Raw genomic sequence first — 20,824 nt, 5'->3', positions numbered from 1 at the left:
GAGCTGTGTGGCTGCAGGGGGAGGACTGGAGGACAGTCAGCATTTTCCGTGTGAGGAATTCTCCTCCCATGCATATAGCAGGTGGGTGCCATCTTCCCTATGTTGAGCCCATCCCCACAGGCCAAATCTGAATCTGATTGCTCTGATGAGCTCTGCTGCTTTGCCCTGTTGATTCAGCTGGGACCTCACCCCACCAAACTCTTGCTCAGCCAGAGGAAGCCAGCCCCCCCACATTACACTCTTTCTTGTAAAACTATTCAAGTCCATGGGCCCCAGGCAGGCAACGACTGCCTTTGGTGTGCTCTGGGACTTTTGCTGAGTCATTCCAGGACCAAACCAGAGTCCACATTAACCTAGTGACCACAATTCTTCCCATTCTAGTGACTACTTGAGACCCTGCCTCACCCAATTCACATACCACAAGAGGCTTTATCAGTGGCTGAACATTAAGAGAGCTGGCAGGTGGCAGCAGCCTTGGGGTGTCTTGGCTGTTTGCAGAGTTACCCCAGGCCTGGCACTGGTGGCAGATATCCTTGGCTTAAATAACTATGGTGTATCCCTGAAACTAATATTGTATGTTAGCTATATTTTTTAAAAAATCTTTAAAGCAAAGAAAAAGACTAGTAAATTTGACCATTTAAAATTAGGAAAATTCATTCAAACAAAACAAAACAAAACATAAAACGAGTTAAAAGTAAGTCTCACATGTGTTTTTTGTGTTTTTATAAATTAAAAAGCTGAATTTAAATTTACATGGAAATGCAAAACACCTCTGGAAGAGTTAAGATAATTTTGTAGAAAAATATGTCATGGGACTGACTCTGCTTGTTTATAAGACTCATTACAAAGCTACAGTAATCAAGATAGTGTAGTATTATAAGGACAGGTGTATATTAATAGAATCTACTAATGGAGAAATGGAGCCCATTATGTATATATAATTGGATAACCAGGTGCCAGGTTAATTCAAAGAAGAAATGCTAGTCTTTTAAAAAAATGATGCTGGAATATCTATATGTGAAACTAAATAACCTCAACTGTTATCTCACACAACATACAAAAATTAAAATAAAACTAAATATAAGAGCTAAAACTATAAAATCTCTAGAAGAAAACATAGGAGAAAATCACTTTACCTTAGGTTAGGCAAAGATTTCTTTAGTTACAACACTAAAAGTATGAACCATAAAGAAAAAAATGATAAATTGGAATTCATCAAAATTTAAAATTTATATTTTTCAAAAGACATTATTAAGAAAATAAAATGGGAAGCCACAGACGAAGAAATATTTGCAAAATATATCTGATGAAGACTTGTATCCAGAAGATAAAAAGAAGTCTTACAACACAATAGTAAGAAAAACAGGCTAGGTTTTTTTTTTTTTTAAATGGACACACACTTGAACAAGAAGATCATTAAATAAAATATTCAAATGGCAAATAAGCACATGAAAAGATCTTAGCTTCTTTAGTCATTAGAAAAATACAAAATAAAACCACAGTAAGTTACTGTTTTATATGTTCTATTTAAAGGAAAAATAAATTTGACAATATCAGGTGTTGCTGAAGATGAAAAGGACCGGAAATTCTTGTACATTGTTTGTGCGAGTGTAAACTGGTACAAACACTTTGGAAAACAGCTTGGCATCATCTGGTAAAGTTAACAGATACCACGGAGAAATAACTGCACATGTCCACCAGATGATATATATGGATATATGTTATAACAGGAAAAAAACTGGAAAGAATTCAAATGCTCATTGACAGGAGAATGGATAAGTTGCACCCTAGTCACACAATACAATACTTCAAGACAGTGAAAACTAATTAACTATGGCTACATGCAATAATCTACTTGAGCTCCTCAAACAAATGCTTCAACTGATATTTATAGAATGTTCCATCCCCAAATAACAAAATAAACATTCTTCTCATGTGCACATGGAACATTCTTCTTCTTCTTTTTTTTTTAAACTTTATTGGGGAACAGTGTGTTTTCCCCAGGACCCATTAGTTCCAAGTCAAGTTGTTGAACTTCAATCTTAGTTGTGGAGGGCACAGCTCAGCTCCAAGTTCAGTCGCCATTTTTTCAATCTAGTTGCGGGGGCAGGGGGTGGCGCACCATCCATCCCATGTGGGAGTCGAACCAGCAACCTTGTTGAGAGCATGCACTCTAACCAACTGAGCCATCCGGCTGCCTACCGGCAGCTCAGCTCAAGTTGTTGTTTTCAATCTAGTTGTGGAGGGCATGGCTGAGATGAGTGTCTTGCAGGCAATATATAGTTGGGTCTTATTTTTTAATCTGTCCTGCTACTGTGTTTTGTTTTTGCTTTTAAAAAATATTTTATTGGGGGAATAGGGGGAAGGGAACAGTGTTGGGGAATTGGGGAAGGGGACCAGCCAAGTTGTTGTTCTTCAATCTTCGTTGTGGAGGGCGCCAGTTGCCATCTGGCTTCCCCTCGGCAGCTCATGGCCTCTAAGCTCAAGGTGCTGTGTTTAATCTTAGTTGCGGGTGGGCACAGCCACCATCCCATGCAGGAGTCGAACCAGCAGCCTTGTTGTTGAGAACGCATGCTCTATCCACTCAGCCATCCGGGGGGCAGCTCAGCTCAAGGTGCCGAGTTCAGTCTTAGTTGTGGGTGGGCATAGCCCACCATTGAACAGGCAATCTTGTTGTTACACCAGCTGAGCCAGCCTGCCACCTGTTGGCAGTTCAGCGACAGCTCAGCTCAGGTGCAGCGTCACTGGCCCATGTGAGAATCAAACTGGCAGCCCTGTTGCTCAAAGCTCACGCTCTTAGCCAACTCTTAACCAATTGAGCCACTTGGTCGGCCCCTGTGCTTTTTGATTAGTGGACTCAGTCCACTTACATTTAGGTTGATTATTGATATATGAGGATTTACTAGAACCATTTTATCTCTTGTTTTCTGGTTGCTCTGTGTCTCCGTTATTTCTTTTCCTTTGTGATTCTTTCTGCTATTTTAGTCTGGTGGTTTTCTATGATTTTTTTCTGTTTCCTCTTTTTTTTTTACATTTCATGTCTTAGCTCTGGATTTTTGTTTTGTGGTTTTGATTTGTGTAAAATGTCTCATACATACAATAGTTCCTTTTTCTTCTGATTGCTTCTTATCTCCATTCACCTGTACACGTCGTTTCTTTTCTTCCTCCCCTTTTATGATTTTGTTGTCACAAATTCTCATTTTATGTTGTACATTCATTACCAAATTGCAATAGTTACAGTTATTTTTAATGCCTTTTTCACCCCTTAAACTTCGTTATAATTAAGTTTTTAATATCCTATTCTGAAGAACAGTTGCAATTTCCTGCTTCTGTCTGAACGTTAATCATCTTACTCAAAGTTTTGTATACTTTTGTACTTTTGTTTCTGGTAGACGAGCTCCTTTCAACAATTCTTATAACCCCGGTCCTATGGTGGTAAACTCTCTCAGCTTTTGTTTGTCTGAGAAAGTTTTTATTTCTCCTTCATATCTCACATAACTTTGCTGAATATACAATATTATCTGTGACTGATGGTTCCTCTCTTTCAGTATTTTGAATATTTTCTTCCACTCTTTCCTCACTTATAATGTTTCTACTGAAAAAAATCTGATGATAATCTAATGGGGTTTCCTTTGTAGGTTACTGTCTTTTTTTCTGTTGCTGCCTTGAGAATTCTTTCCTTGTCATTAATTTTTGACAGTTTGAATAAAATGTGTCTTGGAGAAGGTCTTTTTGTGTTGATATAATTTGGTATTCTGTTAGCTTTCTTTATTCTAAAGTTCAGTTCTTTTCATAGGCTTAGGAAGGTCTCAGCCGTTATTTCTTTGAGCAGGCTCACTGTGCCTTTCTCCCTCTCTTCTTCTGGCATACACATTATCCTTATGTTGCTCTTTCTAATGGAAGCAGATAGTTATCATAGAATCCTTCTTCTTCTCCTTCTTTAACTCCTCCTCCTCCTCCTCCTCCTCCTCCTCCTCCTCCTCCTCCAACTCTCAGTTCTCCCCCTTCTTCTTCCTGAGTCATTTCTAGGTGCCTATCTTTGAGTTCACTAACTCTCTCTTTCATTTCTCCTGCTCAATTTCCAATGTTCTCTAATGCATTCCTCATCTCAGTTGTTGAGTTCTGTAGCTCCACAATTTCTGTTTGGTTCTTTTTTATAGTTTCAATCTCTTTGGTAACATACGCCGTTTGTGCATTAATTTTCTTCCTGAGCTCATTGAGCTGTCTTTATGAGTTCTCTTGTATCTCGTTGAGCTTCCTCATAACTGCAATCTTAAATTCTCTGTCATTTAAGTCACAGTCTTTGATGACTTTGAGTTTGGTTTCTGGGGACTTTTTATTTTCTTTTTGTGCTTCCATGTTACCTTGGGTGTTCCTGGTATTTGAGGGATTGTTTCTCTTTCTAAGCACTTGGGGTAGTAAACTCTTTTCTTCTTTACTGTTTTGCTCTCAAGAATTCAGCAAGTTGATAGGTAGGATACTTTCTTTTGTTTTCCAGTAGATAGTGTTATAGCATAAGTTTTTGTTTTCTCTTAATTGCACTATTTGTGCCCCCTGCGATCATGATGGAGTGGCTTCATTTTAGTCAAGGAGTACCTATTGCAATGGTGGGTGTTCCCTCTGTGGCCAGCTCACCTCGGTTATGGGGCACCACCACTGTGGTGGGGGAATGTGGGGGAGAACTTGTTTTGCAAGCTTCCAGTGCTGTTATTTTTATTTTTTTTTTACTGTTAGCTGGCCCTCCTGTGTTTTTTGGAGATGTCTCTACTGCCTCTACCAGGCTCTACCGGGACAGGGAATAAGTTCATGATTTCAAAGTTCCACCCCTGCTAGTAATGGTTTTTGACTCCTCTGTCCTGTTTAAGGCATCTCAGCATTTTCTACCTGTCTCTCAGGATGGGTGGCAGGGCAAGGGAGGCAGGTTCACAATCTGTGGCTCCCCCCATCTACCAGCAATGGCTGTCAACATTGTTGTAATTATTTAAGGCTTCCTAGCCACTTCTACTGGGGTATGTCAAGATAGGGAGAGACGAAAGGATGATGAGGATGATGCCTTTTCCTGGGGAAACACTGTTTCTTCCCCTCTTACACTCCGGGTCATAATGTGAGGGCTGCAGACCAGCTTCTCCACTTCTACCACTCATTGGAGCCAAGGTGGGCACCACACTGCATCTGCTGCCACCACCCCTGTCCTTCCCCCATCCAGCGTCCCCTATTTGTGCCAATATGCCCATCTTCAGAAGTTCCAATGCGTGGATCTTTTAAGTGTGTTTGCGTGTTGAGCAGGGGATCCTTTATTGTGTTATAGTTGTCTGACTTGTCAATTTAAGAGGAGGAACAAAGGAGTCTTCTCACTCCACCATGATGCTGGCATCTTTATGTGACTCTTCCACTATAAAAATGTGTCTGTCTTGTCTCTAGGAATAAGGAACAGTTTTGATTATGCAGATATTCTCAGTTCTAATCTTTTCCATTCTCTCCCTAGCAATTGTTGAAATTGGCCAAATTAAAATATTGTCCAGAAGATATTAACAAGCAGTGTGAGGCCTGATTTATTTCAACAACCTGTGGTCCCTTGACTTGGAGTTACTTTGTTTAAGAGATGATAGTTGGATGGGCCTTTGAAATCACTCTTGGGGCTCTCCCATGGAGAATAGCCTGACAGCCTAACTCTGGTGTGGGATGATGCCTTTCACTGACAAATAGTTCAGACTTACTCTTAGGTAAGAAGAGTGTAAAAAATGGTGTTTACACTTAAGGAAAAATGCAATATCAATGAGCGAGTCTCCCTGTATGAATTGAGATATAGCCACTTCTGATTATATGAAGATGATGAGACAATAGGTTCAGAATTCAAGACTCAGTAAAGCAACATGCCTGAATTTTCCCACAGGTGCACGTGTCAGACATCTTGGCTGCCCTTTTCCAAGAAGTCTTTGAAAATGAAGATTTAGAAGCTTTGGCCTTTACACTGAAAAAGTATTGTGGTAAGAATAGTCTCAGTTTGAATATGCTGCTCTCCTGTAGCAATTGAGGAAATACCCTGTGTAAACCAAGGCTGAGTAGTCCAAGGGTGTTTTTTTCTTACGAGAACTGAGATAAAGGGTAGTTCCAAGGACAAGTCCATTAACATACTTAATGTATACATAAATGCTAATTTACAAATGTTGGAAATCGGTGTACTTTGGATAATTTGGGACATGATGTTGCTATTTGAAGGATGCACTTGAAACTCAAAGAAGCAGGACACTACAAGAGATCCCAGTGGAGTAGACTTTAATGTATGAGGAAACAATGGAGCACTTGTAGAAAGCCCCTCTGGGAAGATTTCAAAAATCTGAAAGGCCAGCTCAAAGTTCTTCAGCCAAACTGGGTTTCAGCCAACCTGCTTCTTATATCCCATTGACTAAAAGACAAGAGAGTGACAGGGATGGCATAAATTATTATAGATTTTATCATTCAAAATGAGGGAACATTTTTAAAAATGATACTTATGAGGAAGTTTTAATGCAATAAGTTGTTTAGTTTTAAAGACAAAGAATTGAAAGAGCATGATGCCCCAAAAGCTAGGGAATTTGTGCAAATGTTTTGCAAACTAATTGAGGGTTTTTTTTTGTGTTGTTTTTTTTTGAGGTGAGCAAGGAAGTAAGTTTATTCAAGAAGAAAGATACCAGCATAGGATTTCTGAGTTTTTAAGAGGTATTTAGATGTCTCAAGATCTCAAAAATGAATATTTACAAAATGTTCCTTAAAAGCAACCAAATAAAATCCTTAATTGAAAACACAAATCTTCTATTAGCAAAAGGTATAAAAACAAATTATTTTGAAGTGTCTGTTCGTAAGAATGAATATGCATAAGCATGATTTGTATGCAAACTATAATAAAAACATAACTGTTATTGGTATTGCTATATATTGTAAGAAATCAATAAAGCTAAAGTGTTATGAATTAAATTATTTTAACTAATAATTTTGTTTTTAGCATAACCTTACAGGAGGAAAAAAAACTTCCGTGTTTCAGAAAAATGGAAGCATACGTACAAAAAATTGTTAAGGCATAGTAATAATAAAATGCCTACACACATACACACACACATACCTACACATCTGGTAGCAAACACATGGTTACACCATACCTAAGAGAAAAAAATGTGTCACTTTAAATCTTGATTCCATAGACCATGATTTCTGGTCTGATAATAGGGAAGCTACCGTATTTTGCCATGTATAAAGTGCACTTTTTTTTTGCCCAAATTTTTGAGTGAAAAATAAGGATGCACATTATACATGGGTAGTACTAATCCATATCTATCTAAATGTTTTTAATTCTTTTATTTATACTTATGAGTTAAAAGTGTAACCAGAAATCAATAATGATATCTGTATGCAAAATAATACCCTGGAATACAATAATCAGTTCTGTTGAACTTATGACAGACTTGCAACAACAAAGAGTTCTTGGCCTTCTATGATGCATAAATATAGTAAATTTGTTACCAGTACATAAAATTTCTTGTATTTGTTCTTGTGTTTTGTTATTATTTGTTACATAAAATTTCTTGCACCATAATATGTTAAAAAATAAATGATAAAATTCCTTTATAATACAAAAAACAAGTACCTAAGTGTAAACAAATAAAAATTTGAATTAAAAAATTAAAACAAAAGGTTTTCTTTCCCTGAAAGTTTGGGCCAAAAACGTGGGTGCACATTATACAAGGGAGCTCATTATACATGGCAAAATACGGTAAGTCATTCTTTTTCCTTTTTCGGAAGGGAGGAAAAATCATGTATGAGTTCTGGTTTTTGTTTTTTGTATCAATTTTATAATTCCAAATCTTAGAGCTTTTATATTAAATGCTTAAGTTTAAGGTAATAATATATATAAGTAATCTAGGAATGTTAACATTTCTTATTGTGGAAATTGCCTTACTTAATGTTAATATGTGAAATTAAAAAGATAATTTACTGGTAAAATTGTTTTTTAAAGTAAACTTTAATTATTTTTTTAAAGATTTTTATTGGGGAATTGGGGAGGGGAACAGTGTTGGGGAATTGGGAAGGGAACGTTGTGTTTTTCCAGTACCCATCAGCTCCACGTCAAGTTGTTGTCCTTCAATCTTAGTTGTGGAGGGTGCAGCTAAGCTCCAAGTCCAGTCGCCACTTTCAATCTAGTTGTGGTGGGGGCACAGCCCACCATCCTATATGGGAGTCAAACCGACAATCTTGTTGTTAAGAGCACACGCTCTCACCAGCTGAGCCATCTGGTAGCTCAGCTGCAGCTCAATGGCAGCTCAGCTCAGGCGCAGCTCAGGCGCAGCTTACTGGCCCATGTGGAAATTGAACCGGTGACCCTGTTGCTCAGAGCTCACACTCTAACCAACTGTGCCACCTGGCTGGCCCCTAAAGTTTAATTTTTAAAATGTGACTTTATGGTTCACATCTGAAGGGGAAAGTGTAGATACTACAAAATATAAGCTTGGTAATACAAACATAGTTTATTCCTTGGAAAGATTCAAAATCTTTTCCGAAAGTTGAGGTAGCTAAAATATTTTATGACTATATTGAAAGAAGTATGAGTGTAAGGTAAACATAGTACAGTTGAAATGTAACATAATCCATATACCCACTCTCTTATAAATTAGTTCTTATAAATCACAGATGAAAATATAAAATACAAACCTATAGAAAGCATTTTTAAAAATTGTATTGCCATTTTTAAACTGTGATATTTGTGATAATTCTTAATTGTAATATTAATTTTATTATATTTTAATATTAATTGCTTTAAAAATTCTTAAGTGTCTTTGGGGGCTATAGATGAAGTAAATTTTATATATATATATACATATATACACACATACATATATATATATAACTTTAAGACTTTTTAAAGGTAAAAAATTAGAGCTCAACAGTGAACTGCTTTGGATAAAAGATTTAAAATGAAGCTAGAAAATATACATTTGTATATATAAACTAACTATATAGCTAAGGGGATATTTTGGTCAAATCTCATATAAAATTGTGTGTTAATATTAGGTCATCTGTTTTATACATCCCTGAGTTGTAGGACTAATACTTTGTTAAGGTAATATTCAAGGAAGACTAGAGTAGCTTTAATGACCCCAGAATCAGACTCAGCACCCTCCACCCTGGCCCTACACATACCCATAGCCATGCCCTTTGAAGTCCCCTACCACATTGACTTTGGGCTTGGCCATGGGATTCACTTTGGGCAAAGGGAGTGTAATACAGGCAGAGGCTTGGTACATACTTGCACACTGGGTCTTGTGTTCTTGGAACACTGCTATAGTCATTTTGTGGAGAAGTCCCATGTAGCGTCCTTGAGGAGGTGCGACCACAGGGAGAGGGACGTCCTGCCATCTCCAGCTGAGCCCAGCCCCCAGTGGACCTGCCAGCTGAGTGCAGCCCAGAGAAAGCTAAGGGAGACCAGCAGAAGAACCACGTGGCTAGGTCATAGAATTGTGAGGAATAAGAAATTGTTTTAGGCCGTGAAGTTTTGGGGGTGGTTCCATACCAAGGCCTACACAAAGATCTAATTCCAAGATAACTGGACTGAAAGAGGTTCAGTGTGCAAGCATGTACCAATTATTAGCACGTAATCTCCCTGTTAGAGCGAACTGTGTTTTTGTCTGATTGATAAATACCTGAGTTCTTTCAAACCCCACAATGAAATAAATGGTAAAGTAATATAAATAGTATCTTATGACTTAAATAAAATTTATTTTTTAATTAAAAATTATGAACTTTTAATAATATTGTCATTTGAATATATAACATGGTAAAGAAAATGTTATATGGTGTATTCAAGTTAGTAAGAAAATACTTTGAAAGATGGACCTGGAATTATCAGGAGGTAAGGATGGTTTCAAAATGTTGAGAGAAGCTAGACACCAACTAAAAAGGCGTCCCCACAGGTTAAATTGTGACCATTTTTGCTTCAAAAAAGAAATAAAATTAACTTTAAACAAGTTAAGAATGTAAAAAGCCATGAGTCCATAATGATACTCAAAAAAAAAAAGAATAGAAATTTATTTTCTATTCAAATACTTAATACTTAAAGTAAATTTTATTCAGAGAAGAAAAAAATATTGTTGTTGAAGTTTAATTGTAGATCTCTTTTTCAGGATGGGTTAAACATACAAAGAATAAGAATCTTAATGGCATGTGAAAGACAAGACTCTCTTCCTGTGAAATATAAATAGTCTCTTGAGACTTCCTGCTACCTCCTCAGAACCCACCCACTTACCGGACATTCATCTACTAAATTAACACCAAACATTAAGGAAGTGGGGAAAGGCATTCCTTTCACAGGCATGGGAGGTCCTCCCACCTGACCGCGGGGCTTGAGATTGTGAAATTTAAAATCCTGAAGCCAAGTGGATTTTACCTTCTAAACACAGACTTTAATTTGTGAAAATAATCTTTTTATTTAAATTTAATTAATAGACAGTGATTTTACCAGATGTTTTAAGATGGGTTGCCTTTGTAGTTACTAAAGATGCTGGACAAAGGTCAAGGGTTCACATACATAAAGGCCTGCCTTTAACTTGCACCCAGAAAGTGAGAGTCAGAATTGTCACCCAATCCCAAATAATCCTATTTCTGTTGAGCCTCTTTGCTCAGACCTTTCCCAGGAGATGAAATCAGAAAACAATTAATTTACAGTGCTTAAAAAATTTTTTTTTGTTGTTGCTTTTTTCAAAGTGATACATGTACATGATTAAGAGTTAAATGGGGCTGGCCAAGTGGCACATTGGTTAAGAGTTGGCTTGGGATGCCAGCTCTGAGCAGCAGGGCCGCGGTTCGGATTCCACATGAGGGCCAGTGATGCTGCACCCTCTACAGCTAAGATGGTGAACAACAGCTCGACCTGGAGCTGGGCTGCTGTGAGTCACCAGTGACTGCGGAGGCTGCAGTGGGGCTGGCTGGCAGCTGGTGTGAGCTTTCGTTCATGAGCAGCGGTACAATGGCCAGCGAGTGACTGCCTCAGCTGGGAAGAGCGCAATGATCATAATACCAACACAGGCCAGTGAAGCGACGTCCTCCACAACTAGACTGAAGAACCAAAAAACCCCAGCAACTTGTCTGTTCCCCTCCCCCAATTCCCCAATTTAAAAAAAAAAATCTTTAAGAAAAAGAGTTAAATGGTTCCAACAAGACTTCCCATTCCCTCATCACTTACAATTTTAGCTGATTCTTTGGTATTTACCTTCACATATCTAAATAGCATGTTCATATTTCTATTATACTTGGTGTTTCACTTAGCCATTCTATATTGACTTCCCAATAGAGAAGATAAGGATTTAGCTTTCTTGCGCACACTTCTTTGCTCTTTCACCTTGCATGTACACTGTTAGTTCTTTGTCTTTGTACAGTTACAATTTACTTATCCTGCCCAATCAGCTGGATGTCATTGACGTTATAGATGAACATGATGTTCTGCAGGGTGTCCAGAAGGTCCAGATGTCTTCAAACTATTTTATGACAGAGGGCAGGAATGTTAACATCGCCCTGGGCCAAACTGTAAATGTGTACTTTTGTCTGTTTCATGGGAATGCCAACTGTTTCTGATCCTTTCTTAAGACTAGAAAAGAATGCATCCACTAAATTAATGATGTGTATCAAGTACCCGAAGCTGTATTAATCTGTTCTAGCAAATATACCACATCTGGCACAGCAGCTGCCATCAGGCTTACTAATTGGTGAGCTTGCCATAATCTACTGTCATCCTTCAGGGTCCATCTATGTTTTGCAGGGACATACATGATTTAAATGGAGATACGATGAGAATCAGCACTCTATACCTTTTTAAATGCATAAGAGTGGCACTAATTTCTGCCATCCTCTCCTAATATACAATATTGTTTTGATTTCCTGTGTCATGTTTGGCTGGGGAGGGGAGGCAATTTCAGAGGCTTCCACTTGGCCTTCCCCACCATAATAGCTTTTACTCCACAGGCAAAGGTCCCAGTGAGTTTCTACCAGGTGCCTAATAGGTCAATCCCATTATACATTTGGGGACTGGGGAAATGACCATTAGGTGGGCCACAGACCCAATGGTCCTACTCTGAGCGTGGCTTTGCCATGACCCCACTTATTAACTGGCCTATGTCCTCACTGTAACAGAGGGCCTTGATGACACTTCTGATCTCTGGATATCAATGTCAATTTAGACCCTGTGTCTAGCAGTATGCCTGGGTATTCCCATTTCCTCAATGTACAATTACCCAAGTAAATGACCAAAGTTACTTTGGGGATGGACTAGGGAAATCATTACCATTTACACTTGTTCAAGTATGTAGCAGAGTCCTTCCTTCTGGGGACCTCTTCAGTCAATGGGTTCCAGGTCTATAAACTGGCTCAGGTGTAGAAACTGATTAAGGAATTGTGATTTTATTGGGTGACAGACCTTAGCCTCCTGTCATCTATTCTTGATTTTTTCTACGGACACGAACTAATCAGATCTCTGTTGGTTGCCTATCTATTTTGCCACTAAGAATATCATGTCCTGTTAACCATTTCCGTAACTGTGTGGGTCAGGTCCACACAGTTATAACAATTGTAACCTGGCTTCTGGTAGTTCAGCACTGTCACCTGGTCTCCATTGCTGTGGGGTCATGTCATTCATTCCCCTTGAATCAGTGAGCCAGATTCTGGGAGGCCTCTGCTATGTTCATCTATGATTTGTGGAAAGCCACACATACTCCCCAAGTTCCTGGTGGTACATGCTGGTAGGTCTTGCATCATCTTTGGGAGAATAGTCCTTTACCTCCATTAGGCACAGCACCTCCCAACTACAGTACGTTATGACTTAACACTAATTATAGGCCTAGTGGCCAGAAGGCTATACATTCACGTTGCACATTGCTTAATCTTAAAAGAAATATCATGTTGGCTGGGTGGAAGCCTTTGGGCAGATTCAGATATTGCAAGACAGAAAACTGGCAACCCTTGTCCAGTTATATTTGTAGTATGAAAGAAAATTGAAAAAATTTAAAAACTTGTTATTTACTAGCTTTTTCTTGCCATTTCTAGCAAAGTTCTATGGGAAATGAACTCAGGCCAGAACTAGCCCATCTGCAGGTAGAGATGGAAAGGAATACAGCTTTGCTAAGAGGGGAACTCTGTCTGTAATCTAGGTGGATTAAGAGTCCCATAATTTGGAGCTTTAAAAGGCTGTAAAAAACCCAAGTATTTCTATACCTCCAAATCAAAGCACATAGAAACAGTGTCTGTGAACAAAAGCCTTGGAAATATGCTTGCCACTCAGCCACATTAGACTGACAGAGATGGGATTAAGAATGTGGTCAACCTATTCAATTCATTTCAGATGCCCCTAAGTTAGCTGTCATTAAGGATGAGGCAGCTGCTCAGCACAGGGAAGCCAGAAAATAAAAGTTTTTGGGCTTAAAAACTTTATCTAGGCAAGAACTGCTGCTGTAATTTCTCCCACACAGAATGGACTGAAAGCAAAACAATCAGAAACCCTTTACATTTTTGCATGAATTATATTGCCAGAGATGCACCAAGTCTGATATGCATCCATAGGCTTCCGCTGTTGCTACTGATAAGCACAGTTGGAGAGGTGTTGGGTGTTTCTGAAGCAGCATTAGCAAAGTCTCAACATCCAGCCACTTGTTAGTTCTGTGGGCCTTGATGGGCAGGATTTAGAACAATGTATTATACTGGTATAGATCACAGTGGGTACAGTGTAGTTCTAGAGTTGGCAACACAAGCGGCTTTCTGATGGTGGTGGTTTCCTAGGCAATTGCAGGAGCAACGTAGTTCAGAAATCATCATTTTCTGACCATAGAAGAGTCCCTGCTCCCTCGGTGACCTGATTCTATAAAGACTTTGGGACTCATTTCTGAAAAACTAATCTTAGAATCTATTTAATCAACACTCAATTTCCTATAAGTACGAAGGGTACACTTATACCAGGTGGAATGGATTCTATTCTCTGCAAATGAACCTTGACTGACACTGTAAATTGTACGGGAAGAAGAGTGGCTACAGACAATAGGATCTCAATTGAGATAGAAAAACTAGAATTAGGAAAATTAGAATAGGAAATTAGCATTGGTTATCCATCCTAGTAGTTTGAATGTAGCAACGATTTTGCTAGTATGAAAGAATGAGACTATCCAGTCCATGGCACACAAAGGCAAACTAAGAGACTGACCTGTAATTACATTTTCTAATTTTGTCTTTCTCTATCTTGAGCATCACCATTATTACTGGCCTCAAAATAAGTTTGGATGCTTTTCCTTTAGCGCTCAAATAGGATTCATCAATCCTTTGAAAATATGGTAAAAAACTAGTTTTGAGTCTTACCAAGTGATAGTAGTATTAACTTCTCTATAGGCAGTTTAGAGATCACTGTGCATGTTACAGTGTTTTTATAAATTTAATGATTCAGGGCTTCTAAGCCTCTTAATATGATTTTCTGGGGATAGCTACTGATTCTAAGGTGGGTAAATTAAGGGGTGGTTATCATAATTCAGGATTCCTGGCTTGGCAAGGGAAAGGGTCATCAATGTCTTGCAGATTTTTTTAGGATAAATATTATCATTCTAGGTGATTTCTTCCAGTCTCACGGTTTAAAATACCACTTGGTGACTCCCAGATTTATATCCCCGGATCTAAATTCTGCACTGAGCTCCAAAATTGGTATCTGCTGGCTCATCATCAAATATTTCACATATTTGTATGTGAAATAGGCATCTCAATCTTAACATCTAAGAACAATGGCCCCTCCCACCAAACCCACTAGACCCCAAGTTCCCCACTTTAGCAAGAACCATTATTTAGTTGCTTTGGTCTAAAAAAAAAAAAAATCCGTGTCATTTTGGTGTCTTTTTTTCTTACATCCCATTAGGAGATCCTGTTGGCTATACTTGAAAATATGTTCTGAATCCTGCTAGTTCTTCCATTGCTACCACCTTATCCCAAGCTACTATACTTCATTCCTTGGGCTACTGAAATACCCTCCTAGCTGACCTTCCTGCTTGCACTTTTGAAGGTCAACAGTCTATCCAACCACAAGCAGTCACTTATACAAATCATTCCACTCTCCAGCGTAAAACCATCCAATGACTCCCATCTCCTTACCCTGCTGAATCAGAGCCCCGCAATGTCACTAATCTTATTTCCCACAATCTTCTTACCCAGGCTCACTGTGCTTTAAGCACCCTGGCCTCCTAGCTTCTTTCCCAAATGCCAAGCACATGAAGCTTCAAGACTTTTCTAACTTAACTGTCCTCTCTGCCTGGACCATCCGTTGCTTTGATTTCTACAAGTCTCCCTCCCCTCTCATTCAGGTCTCTGCTCAAGTATCAACTGAGGTCTTTCCAGTCTAACCTATCTAAAACTGCACATTCTTATATCTACTTTCCCTATCTTATTATTTCATATCATTTTAGTTAATTTCTGTCCCTGTCTAGACTGTACAGCTCCTTTAGAGAAGGAAATATATTTCATTCACGCCGTATCCCTAGCGCCTAGAAAAATGCCTGGCACATAGTAAGCACCTAAAAATAAGCTTGATTAAATCAATTTGGCTTGAACTTATCCTACTTAACTGCAGCACTTGCTTTGTGAAGCTGTGAAGTCACCTCACAAAGATAAGCATACAAACACACACACAAGCAAAACTCAGGTGAGGCCTGCCTCGCCGTTCTTTGAGCCTTTACCCTTGCAGCTCCCCGAGCCAGAGGTGGGCCTTAAAATGCTATTTCGTTTCCTCTCCGGCCGGGAAGGGGAAAACAGGAGAAAACGAGGCGTGAAGGGGCTGAACTCTACAGTATTCCGCTGCGAATTTACGGCCCATGTTTTTATTGGATTGCCTTGGGGCTGAGGCTGCCATTCCGGAAAGAAAACCCTAGCGCCGACCAACTAGCAAACCGGTGAGCCATTTTCCGAAACTAGTCTCCCTGGTAACTCAGCCGAGTAAGTACGCAAGAGTGGGGCGGGGCTTATTGCGAGGGCCTCACTCCGGAAACCGCACCCTCGTCCCACCGACGAGGATTCACAAAACGCAGAGCGAGATTTAACAGTCGGCCGCGAAAGCGCGCCCTCGAAAGCCAATGAGAGTGGAAGGAGGGGAACAGCTCCTGAGGAACACTCTGTATATCCAACCATGATTGGCTGGAGCCCTCCTTTCTTCGTCTTGGTATTGGCTGGAATTCCTTTCCCCGCCCATTTAGTGACTTTTGTCTATGTACTTCTGATTGGCTCCTTTTGGCTGGGGGTGCAAGGTCCGGGGAGATTGTTCATCGCGGATTGGTGGATTTGAGTACCCGGCGGCTCCTTCTCCAGGAAGGAGCCCGTCCCATCTTCTCTCTGTCCCGTCTCCCGACCCGTACGCTTTTCCTTCAACTCGCGCGCACGAATGGTTAAAAAAAAAAAAAAGGGGGGAGGTGGGGGTGTGAGGTCCAGCCCGCCAGCCAGGCCTCTAGCACCTAGCGCGCGCCCTCAGGAAGGACCCGCGCGAGCTGCCCGTGACGGTGCCTGCGCTGTTTGAAACTGCAGAACCCGTTAGGATCTTGGGGAAACTACCGTTCCAGCTGGTTCCGGAGTCCGTGCGTGCCAGGGGGCGAGTGGCGGTCGCTAGGTGGCTCTTACCTTTCGCGTCTCTGCACCGTGGAGACTAGAACCGGCATTTTCGAAGGACGCCACCTCCAATCGCGGCGCTGGCGCGGGCGGAGGCTAAAACACGGGGGTCCTGAGACTGAGGAAAACGCGCCAAGTTCCCCTCGGTGGTGGAGTGGGAGAGACCCCAGCGTTTCAGGCGCTTCGCCAGCGGGACTACTTACGCTCCTCACCAACCCGGGGCAGGCGCGGGCGAGCGCCGCTCCGGGGATGTAGCTGGTGCCGGCGCACGGCAGGACCGAGCGGCGGCCCGGGTTCCCGCTCTTGAGAGCGAATGGTCACTCCCTCGCGGGGAGGGCGATCCGACCAGCTTTTCCACGGGTCGGGGACTCCGCGGGCTCGGGGCAAGGTCTCATCTGTCGCACTCACACTTATTCCTGCTGGACTCGCCGGCGTCACCGCCGCGGACCTCGCTTTGGGCCATGACCAGGTACGGAGGGCCTGGGGAGGAGGGGCCAGTGCCGGTCTCCGAGACAAGTTGGGCCGGTTCCCGAGTGGGACACCCGCGTCGGCGCCTGGGGGAAGACAGACCCCGGGACAGTATTGGTGCTGGGTTCTTGCAGAGCTGCCAGCCGAGCCCTTTGAGCATCGGGCGGGGCGCTCCCTCCTGCCGCGGCTGGGAGTCAGGAAGGCAGGTGCGAACTGGGAGTAAATAGGCCAACCCCACGGGCGTGCGGGCCCGGAGCTGTGGTTCGGGCTAAGGACGCCACCAGCCAGCCTCCTGCTGTGCTCAGTGCTGTGTCTGACAGACACGGACTTCAGCACCATCTCGTCATCTTTCACTTTCTTTTGCGTTTGTAGTGCTGCAGGGCAGGGAGAAGAAATGTTTTCACTCACGTTGTCCTGTGTCGGTAATTGCTAAATTCTACCGCACAGTTTAACTTTTAATTTTTCTGTAAGTATTTAGAACGCCACGTGTCCTAAACCTTTGAAGAGGATGTTATCCTTAATTGTTTTGCATTTTTCGTGAAAAAATCGTAATTGTGCCGTGTCATTTTATAAAGGAAAGAACTTAAAACTACTGGGACAGTGTTTACGCTGTCATTTGTTCAAGAACATTTAATGTTCGATTCACTGTGTTTTCTGCGAAATATGATTTAGACCTACAGGAGAAACATTTTTTATGTAACAACCCCCAGTTAATAAGAAGCAAGACATAGCTTCACATACAGTACCTGGTAAAATGTTATATTCTCAGTTTAATCATAGCTTTGTGGGAGCCAGGAGGGTTGGTTTATTGATTAGGATTGATGGAATCCGTTATTTTAGCTGCCCTATCAGTTTTTCTTCTATTTACATAGACCCGGTTACTCTGCCTCTTAGATAATCCAGTTTCCATCATTTATTAGAATTGGCTCCCAAAAAAAGCCTTTTACAAGAATTATTAATGCTTAGAGATGCCTTACAACTTAGCGCAGGCTGGCTTATCATTCATGATAGCATTTCATCAGTAGCATTAAGTGACCAGGAGAGTAAATTGAATTGGAGAGGGAAACGGGAAATTTTGGTCAGTTTCCAGTTATTCCTGAGTTGAGTCTCAAAAATGTGGTTTCACTGCCGAGTTCAGTGTTGTGAATTCCCAGGTCAGAGGCAACCTAGCGAAATCCTTAGTAAGGATGGAATTTGAGTGAATTTTGTTAGTTCATGGTATGACTCTGTATCTATATTTGAAAGTCATTGTTGAGCTTTTTGGGGTCTAAGTAATTTCTTGTAATAACTGCAGTCAAATAATTTCCCCTCAGATAGCCTAATAAAAAATAGGACTGATGTATAAAGTAAAATGAATATACTGTCAGTTTTTTAATCCAGTTTTTCTTTAAAATTGGGAAGAAAGGTTGCAAATGGTAAACCAAATCATCTTTTTTTCCTACACAAAGCATTATGTCTAAAAAAAAAATCTAGTTTAAAAGATGTTTGGAAAATCAGTATATTGTGGTTTCTAGTGTGTAAGAATTTTATATACATGAAGTGTTGCAATTTTTCTTATACACAAGTGCACCACTATCAACTTCCATGTATTTTCTTTTCACTCAAGTTTTTAGTTATAACTGAACATCAGATGCCTTTTCTTGTATGTAAATTATACTTTAAATAGACTTTTTAAGAGACTGTATTTCATGTATTCATATAATTAGAAAAGGCCTTAGAATGAAGACTCATTGATTTCCAGCACCCTTTGATTTCCCATTCATCCTTCTGTTTCCCATTTCCTACTTTATAGAGATGGTTAGTTGCTCAGTATTTTCTGAATGAGTTAATAAATTATAATAAAAATTAAGGTTTTACTTCTTAATACTTTAGGTCTACTAACATGGGGGTATTTTGTGATGTGACCCTTAATCTAATAGGCTAATATTAGTTCAGTATCTGATATTTTTTGTTGTGTGAGAAAAATGACAACGGCAAACAAAACATTGGCTGTCTATTATTTCCAGGTATTAGGTTTCCAAATATGAAGTTCTAATTACTATTATACTTTGGTAAATTTGTTTTCAAAATTGATGATTTTATTACCTACAGCTGATAACTAATGAAAACTTCAAAAACTAATGAAACCTTTTTTTTTGTGATTAGCAGATATGATTGGTGATTATATCATCCCTGTATAAATTAATTCTTGTCAACTTTTTGGGATTTGAAGAGAAAATGCCTGGTGTCATACCTAGTGAAAGTAATGGGCTTTCAAGAGGTAGTCCATCAAAGAAAAACAGACTTTCCTTGAAGTTTTTTCAGAAAAAGGAAACTAAGAGAGCCTTGGATTTCACAGATTCTCAAGAAAATGAAGAAAAAGCTGAATATAGAGGATCTGAAATGTATGTATCTTAAGTATGTTTCTGTACTTCTAAAATTCCACATCGATGAAGAAGCAGTCATTGATACTTCAAGACATTCTGACTTGATAGTCCACAGAGGCAATCAAACCCAAATAACCCACATTCGTGTTACAAGTCTAGTAGAGTATAGTAGAAAGAGCAAAACTGGTGGTTCCTCTCAGGGATCATCACATCCATAATGCTAATTCATTCACATTGTGTTCAGCCAATTCAACTAACTTGGAGAAATGCTTATTGACTAAAATTGTTTTTTAATTTAAACTTGATTGTAGTACAACACATTATGTAAGCGTAAAGAAATAGGTGATTTTTTTTTTTTTTTTTTGGTTCAGAAGACTTGACAGCTACCTCAGATGTTTAAACTTTGTAGTCATACCTAGTTACGAATTATCAAACCCGGTGGGGCATACAATTATAAATTGTATTTCAAATAAACTTAAATGCTTTTGATGCAAATCCTTCAGTGAATGAAAAGAAATCAGAACAAAATGTAATACTTGATTCCACCAGTAGTAGCTCAAGTTGGAGTCTACCCTTGCTTCCTAGTCAACAGGCACTCTGCTCTATGACTAACGTGGATTTGGTTTCATGTGTAATTTCCTAATATTAACCAATAATCAGTTTAGGAGATTGTGTGTGAACCTTTTGTTTACCAGCATTCATGCCTATACAGATTTTGAGGTGCTATTATAATAGCTAGCAGCTATAAAATAATTCTACGATGACCTACATTTGTTAAAGTCAGGTAATAGAATTATAAACTTGGAACAATTCATTTTTAAGTGAGGGACAGCCATGTAAATTGTTTATAGACTCTCTTTCCTGTTATCTCCTATTAATAGAATTTGACTTGTTAAATAGTGCAGCTTTTTCCAAATATTGTCATAATTGGTTATTCCCAATTTCTATTGTTAAACTACAGTTGACCCCAGAACAACAGGGTTTTATATGCTGATGTTTTTCAGTAAATACTGTAAATGTATTTTCCCATGATTTTAATAATTTCTTTTTCTGGCTGACTTTATTGTAAGAATATAGTATATAATGCATATAACATTCAAAGTATGTGTTAATTAACTGTTTTTGTTATTGGTAAGGCTTCTGGTCAGCAATAAGCTATAAGCAGTTAAGTTTTGGGCGAGTCAAAAGCTATACAGGGGCCAGCCGAGTGGTGCAATGGTTAAGAGCTGGCTTAGGATGCCAGAGGGCCCCAGTTCGGATCCCACATATGAGGCCCAGTGACACTGCCTTCCACAGCTAAGATGCTGAACAACAGCTCAACCTGGAGCTGGGCTGCCATGAGTCGCCAGCGA

The 20,824-nt window shown here is 39.8% G+C and overlaps 2 protein-coding genes across 4 annotated transcripts in view; one reads left to right on the top strand and one right to left on the bottom strand.

The window, feature by feature from the left end:
- Window positions 1-16,733, bottom strand: part of LOC109389717 (endogenous retrovirus group PABLB member 1 Env polyprotein) — a 32,669-nt gene extending 15,936 nt beyond the window's left edge. The window contains exon 1 of the mRNA XM_019655504.1: window positions 16,651-16,733. The gene's annotated coding sequence lies outside the window, so the exon portion shown is untranslated. The remainder of the gene's footprint in view (window positions 1-16,650) is intronic.
- USP1 (ubiquitin specific peptidase 1) overlaps window positions 16,351-20,824 on the top strand; it is a 12,865-nt gene continuing 8,391 nt past the window's right edge. The window contains exons 1-2 of one of the 3 annotated variants that reach the window (XM_019655499.1): window positions 16,351-17,107; window positions 19,255-19,490. In XM_019655499.1, coding sequence (XP_019511044.1) covers window positions 19,324-19,490 — 167 coding nt within the window. In that variant the 5' untranslated portion in view covers window positions 16,351-17,107; window positions 19,255-19,323. Of the gene's footprint in view, window positions 17,108-17,139; window positions 17,313-19,251; window positions 19,491-20,824 lie in introns of those variants that run through there. The other 2 variants (XM_019655500.1, XM_019655501.1) reach the window with 2 other exon arrangements.

Source organism: Hipposideros armiger, unplaced genomic scaffold (assembly GCF_001890085.2).
Source record: "Hipposideros armiger isolate ML-2016 unplaced genomic scaffold, ASM189008v1 scaffold_240, whole genome shotgun sequence".
NCBI lineage: Eukaryota > Metazoa > Chordata > Mammalia > Chiroptera > Hipposideridae > Hipposideros > Hipposideros armiger.
This window is presented reverse-complemented; position numbering and strand designations above follow the sequence as displayed.